The sequence below is a fragment of the Palaemon carinicauda genome, chromosome 16 (genome assembly GCF_036898095.1).
Source record: "Palaemon carinicauda isolate YSFRI2023 chromosome 16, ASM3689809v2, whole genome shotgun sequence".
NCBI classification, from domain to species: Eukaryota; Metazoa; Arthropoda; class Malacostraca; order Decapoda; family Palaemonidae; genus Palaemon; species Palaemon carinicauda.
The window spans coordinates 118,455,520-118,465,519 of NC_090740.1; the positions used below are offsets into that span (position 1 = coordinate 118,455,520).

The 10,000-nt window shown below is 30.0% G+C and overlaps 1 protein-coding gene across 1 annotated transcript in view; it reads left to right on the plus strand.

The window, feature by feature from the left end:
* Window positions 1-10,000, plus strand: part of LOC137655519 (uncharacterized) — a 213,386-nt gene that overhangs the window by 5,992 nt on the left and 197,394 nt on the right. Inside the window, exons 2-3 of the mRNA XM_068389417.1 lie at window positions 902-1,262; window positions 9,547-9,607. Of these exons, the coding sequence (XP_068245518.1) occupies window positions 902-1,262; window positions 9,547-9,607 (422 nt within the window). The remainder of the gene's footprint in view (window positions 1-901; window positions 1,263-9,546; window positions 9,608-10,000) is intronic.

Consider the following 10,000-nt stretch of genomic DNA (forward strand, 5'->3'; position numbering starts at 1 on the left):
TGCCTTTTCTGTATGCATTTATCAACAAAATATTCATATCTGTTCGTGATCCCAATTTTAAAAGTTCATTTCTTCTACCTATCGTGTTTTTATAAGTAGATGCATCTTCAAAATTACTTCTTAGCTTTCTCTCATTATTAGCTTATGTTCAATATGAAATATATAAGACTAGTCTATGCAACTAATTAGAAATTACAGCTTGATATTTAGAGTAGAGGGGACAAGTAAAATTCAATCCTTCCTACTAGCTATCATCAGGGCATGACTACTTCCTCTCCCCTTTACCTAAGGGATGGGAAGAGACAGATTAGTTATACGTCTAACAATACCGCTAAACGTAACCTGAATGGATATATATATATATATATATATATATATATATATACATATATATATATATATATATATATATATATATATGTATGTATGTATGTATGTATGTATGTATGTATGTATGTATGTATGTATAAAGGTATTCAAAGTTACTCTACTTACAAGTGTTCTTATCTATTTTGAATGTCTCGATATAGGAAGAAAAATAGCTAATCAATCATACGTTAATGCCTTAAATGAGCTCCAAATCAGAGACAAGTTCTGGGCACTCATAAACGACGGACAAATAATTGTTTAACAAAATTAGGTGAAAATAATAACAATTTTGATGATTGATGTTTCCTTGAGTATAAATATTACCACATACAGCATTTCGGTAATAACAGATGAATTTAATGTGTAAAATAAAATTACATAACTAGTAAATTTAACTTTTTTTTCATTATCTCTCCTGAAGGTAGCGAAATATTGATAATTAATGTTCCCTTGAGTATAAATATTACCATGTACTGAATTTGTGTAATATTAAATGAGGTTAATGTACAAAATAAAATTACGTAACTTCTAGTAAATATACATTTTTTTCTCATTTTCTCTCCTGAAGGTACCGACGTCCTCTCCCTGAGCCTGAGGGAATCCAGAGGAGGAGGGGGAGGAGGGGGAGGAGGAGGCATCATAGGCAGTGGAGGTCGAGTCATCTCCTCACACATCCCTGGCATCGGCAGGAGCTCCAGCTATGCCCCCAACAAAGTGACGAACGTCAAGGGCATGGCCACCGACTTGGGAGACAAGCACCTGCAACTCTACGGGGTGGAAGTGCCCGTTTACAAGTTCAGAGGCGAAGACGCCCAGCTGGAGTGCAAGTTTGATAGGGGCAATGACCCTCTTTACTCGGTCAAGTGGTACAAGGATGATGATGAGTTCTACAGGTGGGTTTCTAAGTAGATTTAATAGAATCTAATAAGAGAATCATTCTATTATACTGTATATTGTATATGGATTTGTTTTATTACTGTTTTATTTAAGTGTTAATCACTTCTCTCGTTGTAGATTTATTTCCTTTCCTCACTGGGCTATTTTCCCTGTTGGAGCCCTCGGGCTTATAGCATCCCGCTTTTCCAGCTAGGGTTGTAGCTTTGCAAGTAATAATAATAATAATAATAATAATAATAATAATAATAATAATAATAATAATAATAATAATAATAATGAGTTTTACAGGTGGATTTTTTAGTAGATTTGATAGAATCACTCTACTATATACTAAATAACCATACCCTCTGTACCATGGTCTTCCACTATCTTGGGTTAGAGTTCTCTTGCTTGAGGGTGCACTCAGGCACGCTATTCTATCTTATTTCTCTTCCTTATGTTTTTTTTTTATTTTCCACATTTTATATAGATAATATTTATTTAGATGTTACTGTTCTTAAAATATTTTATTTTTCCTAGTTTCAATTCCTCAATGGGCTTTTTTCCTTGTTGGAGCCACCAGGCTCATAGCATCCTGCCTTTCCAACTAGGGTTGTAGCTTAGCAAGTTGTAATAATAATAATAATAATAATAATAATAATAATAATAATAATAATAATAATAATAATAATAATTATTATTATTATTATTATTATTATTATTATTATTATTATTATTATTATTATTATTATTATTATTATTATTATTATTATTATTATTATCATTATTATTATTACATACCAAATCTAAAATATGCATGATACGTATTCCTCATATGCTTCCTTAAATTCAATTGTTATAGAGCTTCCTCGTAAGGAAACCAATTGTTTTTTTTTTTTTTTTTTTGAAATAGGTTAATTTCTCTTTACAAATAATTATCTAAATAAATTTCATATAGTTTGCATCATATTTTGCATATTTGTGACTGATTGTTTTTCCTTAATATAGGTTACTACAAACAAAGTCATATTATGTCTGCTATATCAAAAACCACATTTTTTTTATGAATCGCTATTTCCAGATTTGTAGAAATATTATCAGCTTTTTTTAAACTCCATTTTTATTTACTAAACGATTCTATGGGTGAGATATATCTAAGAGACCCAATGCTGTTATTAGAGGAAATATACCAGATTAGATAAGTGGTTAAAATTTTTAATTATAATTTGACTTTTTTTAAACTCCACTTTTATTTACTAAACGATTCTGTGGATGAAATATATCTAAGAGACCCAATGTTGTTATTAGACCAAATATATACACATTAGAGGGAATATACCAGATTTGATAAGTGGTTAAAATTTGTAATTATAATTTGACTTTTATCTACATTTTTTCTATTAGATTCTGTTTCTGTAAGGGCACACTGTTAGAAAAAAATCGTAATTTTAATAGGAAATTCACCTTAAAATTATACTGTTTTTAACCGTATTTCAGGAAAATATAGTCGACCGTAATATTACCTTACTTTGTTATTATATTTTACGGGTTGGTGGCCGTAATATCACTCCTTTACGTCGATATACCCGGTTTTTTTTTTTACGGTGAAAATCCTGGAATAAATGTTGCCAGACATTTACCGTTATTTCAATGCAAATTTTTAATAATGTATAATTGGCTTACTGGATACATATTGTCCTTTGGAAAATATCTTTACAGTATTATAAGTATCACGAGAAGTGTTTAGTAAGTGGTCTTCCACTATCTTGGGTTAGAGTTCTCTTGCTTGATGGTACACTCGGCCACACTATTCTATCTAATTTCTCTTCCTCTTGTTTTGTTAAATTTGTTTAGTGTGTTGAGGAAATACTTGATTTAAATTGTTTGTTTGTTTTTGAAATATTTAATTTTTCCTTGTTTTCTTTCCTTACTGGGCTATTTTCCCTGTTGGACCCCTGGACTTGTAGCATCTTGCTTTTCCAACTAGGGTTGTAGCTTAGCAATTAATAATAATAATAATAATAATAATAATAATAATAATAATAATAATAATAATAATAATAATAATAATAATAAATTAAACAAAATATATTCAGTAGGTAGGATATTACATCTACAAATTCTGAAAAATCTACTAATTCATTTGAATCAGTGGAATAGATATACCAGAAGATATAAAAGATATATTTCTTTGCCATCCATCATTTTTCTTTTTTTCTGTTTTCATTTTGTTACATTTAGAATCTGACGTCACACTTATCATCATCATCAACATCATCATTTCAGCCTTCAAAAGTAGTTTGTTGGATGTAGGCCTTCCCCAGGTTCCTTCACAGACTTCTATCCCAAGCTATTATATGCCACTGTTGCTTATGTTGGTCTAAGTCGTCTCGCCAGTGGGTTTTTTGTCACACTTATAGGTAACACCAAAGTGTATTTTTTGATGCAGTCGACACTCTTGCATCTTTATTATCAATTCGTAGTCAGAGGTTATATACAAATAATGTTATATTCATTGTATTCCGTTATTTCATATATATTACCATATTGACATACAGATAGGGGCTTGGGTGCTGATCATATGTAATATTGCCAGTCTTTAGAGCATTGTCCTGCTTGATAGAGCATGTCCCTTGCCTCTGCCATTCACGAGTGACCATGAAACCTTTAAACAGACAATGAAAAACTCTACAAATTACCATATTGACATACAGATAGGGTCTTGGGTGCTGATCAATGTCAGTCTCTAGAGCATTGTCCTCCTTGATAGGGCAATGCCACTGTCTCTTGCCTCTGTCATTCATGAGCGGCCTTTAACCTTTAAACCTTTCAATAGATGATACAAAACTCTAAAAAACAGAGTCGATAGATAGATGGCCTTTTCATATAGTTCAATGCCACTGTTTTGCCTCAGTCATTCATGAGCGGCCTTTAAACCTTTCAATAGACAAGACAAAACTCAACAAAACAGAGTCGATAGACAGATGGCCATTTCATTTCCTAATGATCAACGAGAATCTTTGTTCATAATGCTCTAATGAAGCCTAATGATATGCACGGACAAGCGACGCATGGAAATTACCTTTAATATGAATTTAATTACCCGGTTACAACCATATTATATTCATCATATTCGCTCGCCTCTCTGATGTCATTCATTTCCGTTATTTACTTCCAATGACTAAATCAGCATATTCTGTAAAACGGGATTCCAGCTCGTGTGTGTGTGCGTTCCAGGCGCTACTTTTCGGTTCTAGTGTTTGTTGTGCGCTTGGAAAAGCTTTATGGTTTAAGGCCTTCCAGGCCATGTGAGTGCTTTAATTTACGTGCTTAGAGAGATACACATCTATGTACACATATATACACATATGAATATAGGTAATTTTATATATATGCATATATGTATATATACACAATATATATATATCGACATTTATATATATGTATATATATATATATGTATGTATATATATATATATATATATATATATATAGATAGATATATATATATATATATATATATATACAGGTATATATATATATATATATATATATATATATGTATATATATATATATATATATATATATACATATATATATATATATATATATATATCAAAGATATACCTGTATATACATACTCGCACATACATCTATTTCATTTATTCTATGATAGAAATACTATATTATTCATCATATTCTCATATTTGCAAAGTGGAAGCTCTAGAGATTCAGTAAAAAATATTATGTAATAAAACTCAAAGGGTCTGATACTATATGTATTAATGGAAAGACTTCATTATGGTACCTTCGTACTAATTGCTTTAGTGAAATTACCTGAAAAGAATGGTCTCAAGTTATATTAAAAGAAGAAGATCCGATTCACTCGAGGTTAATGGTACTTGATTAAATTCTCTTTTTTCCCATAACAACAGCCGAAGTACGTCATCAGTCAATTGGTGTAATGGTTTCTTCTTCTTCTTCTTCTTCTTCTTCTTCGTTGTCGTCTTCTTCTTCTTCTATTAACGTGTGTTTTTTTTAATTTTTTATTTTCTCTTTTCCATAACAACAGCCAAAGTACGTCATCCGTCAATTAGTGTAATGGTTTCTTCTTCTTCTTCTTCTTCTTCTTCTTCTATTAACGTGTGTTTTTTTTATTTTCAATTTTCTCTTTTCCATAACAACAGTCAAAGTACGTCATCAGTCAATTGGTGTAATGGTTTCTTCTTCTTCTTCTTCTTCGTCTTCTTCTTCTTCTATTAACGTGTGTTTTTATTTTTTTTATTTTCTCTTTTCCATAACAACAGCCGAAGTACGTCATCAGTCAATTGGTGTAATGGTTTCTTCTTCTTCTTCTTCTTCTTCTTCTATTAACGTGTGTTTTTTTAATTTTTTATTTTCTCTTTTCCATAACAACAGTCAAAGTACGTCATCAGTCAATTGGTGTAATGGTTTCTTCTTCTTCTTCTTCTTCTTCTTCTTCTTCTTCTTCTTCTATTAACGTGTGTTTTTTTATTTTTTATTTTCTCTTTTCCATAACAACAGCCGAAGTACGTCATCAGTCAATTGGTGTAATGGTTTCTTCTTCTTCTTCTTCTTCTTCTTCATCTTCCTCTCTTCTTCTATTAACGTGTTTCTTTTTATTTTTATTTTTAATAGGGTTTCACATCAAAATCGTAATCGAATGATAGGGGCACTTGAAATACTAAAAATATTACCAGTTTTGATTGAATATTGATATGAATTATTAAAGACTGAATTAGATTATTTGTACCTGTTTTGAAATTCAAGATTTAATGATGGATTTTATGTCTGATATGTCATGGAATAATTAATTATCGTTAATAGTTAATTATTAATCAATGTGCGTCGGATAAAGTGCTTCAAACAACAATTTAGCTCTTGATGAGCCTGTTGCAATCTGACAATATGGACGAAGCCCCTCAAAAAGGTCTCAAATATAGTAATTATTCCTTCTAAACTTTTGGAGGCGGAGTCTTCATTTAGACCCAGGCCTACATGACCGAGGACTATGAAGTGTGAAGTAGATGATATATGGAGAAGCATTGATTAAAGCTCAAGATAGAGACGACTGGGGAAATGTAACCGAGGCCCTTTGCGTCAATAGGTGTAGGAGGAGATGATGATTAGGAGTAATTGAAGGGCGGAAGAGTACAGAGAGTTAGATCATGAATAATGGAAGGCTGATAGCATGTTTTTTTTTTTTTTTTTTTTTTTTTTATAGTAACTATTTTTTGCACCAAAAAAGCACATAGAACCGTACAAATTTCAATGCAGGATGTTCTCAAGATGCATGATACAATAATCTTTTTTTTATGAATTGTTTTTTGTTCCTAGTAACTATTGTTTGCACACAAAAAAGGTATATACAACCGTACAAATTTCAATGTAGGATGTTCTCAAAATACGTGATAAAATATTTTTTTTTTTCTTAAATCAGCAGCTATTTATGTGATGGGGGAAATCTCTAGGGTTTTCCTTCCCTTCAAGGTACTATTTTTTTAAAGGCCCCCATCACCATTCCCAGGGCAAGACGCTCCTGAAGGAATAAACAACAATATACAATTCTTCAGGCTTCGTATAACAAAAATTAAGTTTAGCAAAAACAGATGAGAAGAACTCAGCTTAATAGTTATGAATTTTGGGAATTGGTTAAATGAAGTTAAGAATTCAATGCCTCGGAGAATGTGAAGATCGGAAAACAGTAAACAATTACATCCCCTATTACAGTACAAGTAATTTGGAACAATTATTAATGTGCTGTTATCATGATTGAAAAAACTAAATACCTCAACAAGATGGAAAATGCATAGATAATTGAAAATGAAAATAAATAAAAAATAACATCCAGCAATAATCAGCCGATGTAAAATGCAAGTTTATGAATGTTCTTATTACAGAGTTATCATTATTGTACACACACACAAAAAAAAAAAAAAAAAAAAAAAAAAAAAAAACTATAACCGTAAAAATTTTATTATAGTAGATTCTCAAAAATAACTTCCGGCAGTAATCGGCTGATGTAAAATGCAAGTTTATGAATGTTTTTATTACAGAGTTATCATTATACCACAAAAAAAAAAAAAAAAAAAAAAAAAAAAAAAAAACTATAACCATAAAAATTTTATTGTAGTAGATTCTCAAAATACGTTGTATAATAATCTTCAGTTGCTTGGCTTACAATACGCCAATATTGCAATGCCTTAATCCTGGAGAACACATTAATAAAATTGGACATGAATTTAATAGTTCTCGTTCCCTCTGTATCCTAAAATAAAGATGGTAGAGTATAAAATAAAACTTAATCCGCCGAAGAATATATTTGTTATTGCTTTTATAAGCGAAGTACGTATATTACGAGCCTCCACACACACACACACACACACACACACATATATATATATATATATATATATATATATATATGGGTGTGTGTGTGTATATACATATATATACATATAAGTGTGTATATATGCATATATATATATATATATATATATATATATATATATATATACACACATAAATATATATATATGTATATATATACATATGTGTATATATATATATATATATATATATATATATATATGTATATATATATACCTATATATATGCATATATGTATGTTTATATACACTAGAGAGAGAGAGTGAGATAGAAATTACTCCATATATATTCCTATGCTTTATACAATTGCAACACCCTCATATTAGTAAGTAATTAAGTATGTATAATTTACCATATATTTTTAATTGCTGTGTTTTAATGACAAGGTGATAATTAAGTGTTTTGTGCAATCCCATCTTATTTGTCTTAATTTGTTCGTGTTTGCAGTAGTTTTCCCCAAACACGTTATACAGAGGACTGATGTAAGGTAATTCAAAGGGGTTCTAAATGAATGAGAGAGAGAGAGAGAGAGAGAGAGAGAGAGAGAGAGAGAGAGAGAGAGAGAGACTCAACATTGTTTCAGAATAATTTGAGCCAATTCACATTATTATTATTATTATTATTATTATTATTATTATTATTATTATTATTATTATTATCATTATTATTATTATTATTATCATGACTAGGTAATGATAAGGGGTTTTTGCATAACTGAGAGAGAGAGAGAGAGAGAGAGAGAGAGAGAGAGAGAGAGAGAGAGAGAGAGAGAGATTCACCAATATTTCAGAACAATTTAAGCTAATTTGCATTATTATTATTATTATCATTATTATCATTTTTATTATTATTATTATTTATTATTATTATTATTACTAGATAAGCTACAACCCTAATTGGATAAGCAAGATACTATAAGCAAAACTCATTATTATTATTATTATTATTATTATTATTATTATTATTATTATTATTATTATTATTATTATTATTATTATTATTATTATTATTATTACTAGGTAAGCTACGACCCTAATTGGATAAGCAAGATGCCATAAGCACAAGGGCTCCAACAGGGAAAACTAGCCCCGAGAGAAAAGGGAATAAGTAAATAGATAAACGATATAAGAAGTAATTAACAATTGAAATAAGAACATTTAAAACATTAACATTAAAACGGATATTTCTTATGATAAACTATAATAAGATTTATGTCAGCATAAATCTGACAGACAGATCGACAAACATTTACTTGTTCCAGCTGTCAATCATTTTGGAAATCTAATCATCATCATCATCATCATCATCATCATCTCTTCCAAAGCCTATTGACTCAAAGGGCCATCGGTTAGATTTCGCCCGTCATCTCTATCTTGAGCTTCTAAATCAATACTTCTCCATTCATCATCTCCTACTTCACGCTTCATAGTCCTCAGCCATGTAGGCCTGGGTTTTCCAACTCATCTAGTACCTTGTGGAGCACAGTTGAAAGTTTGGTGAATCTAGTAAAGAAAAAGATTTTCATTATTCCTATACTAGTAACTTTTAAGAGATTATATTATTTTTTCTGTAAACATATAAATTAAAAACATAAATTGAATTATGAATTTGAGAATTGTGTGGGAATTTTGTATTTAATTTAATTGCATTGATATGCAGGGATACACTGTTAACCGTAATTTTAATCGGAGATTCACCGTAAAAATAAACTATTCTTAACTGCTAAAGAAGATAAAAACCTTTTTATTTTAATATTCTTTATTTCTTATCATTTACAAAAACCATTATCTTTACATCATCGTCACATTGCAATAAAAAGATAATAATCTTTTTTTTAGATTTCTTAAACAAATTCTATTACCTAAAAACCTTTTTTTCCATTCTTCCAGATATGTGTTTCGACCCCAGACTCCAAAGCAGACCTTCATCGTGCCCGGGGTGGTAGTTGATGTGAGTAATTTAATCATTACTGTATTTTCATTCTATTCAAACAATTATTATTCATTCCTGTCGTGTGTTATTGATAAAGCAATCTATTTATTCATAAACTTGTGAAAGGACTTCTCCAACTGAAGAATGTAATCGAGGCGAGGAAAGTCGCCATCACCTGCGCATAAAAGATAACATGGTAGACCTAAACGGTCATTTCTCATACTTTTGATTTCTTGTAATTATTGAGCATCATCTCCAAAGGAAAAAATGAAGTTTGGATATTTAAGTACAAAAATTAAAAGTATGTATAATATACTTAATGAACTTCCAATTCTTCAAGTTCTTTATCTCACAGATAGCTATAACTACCGCTCTGGAATTATCCAGTGGCTATTTTTCATGTGGAAAGGG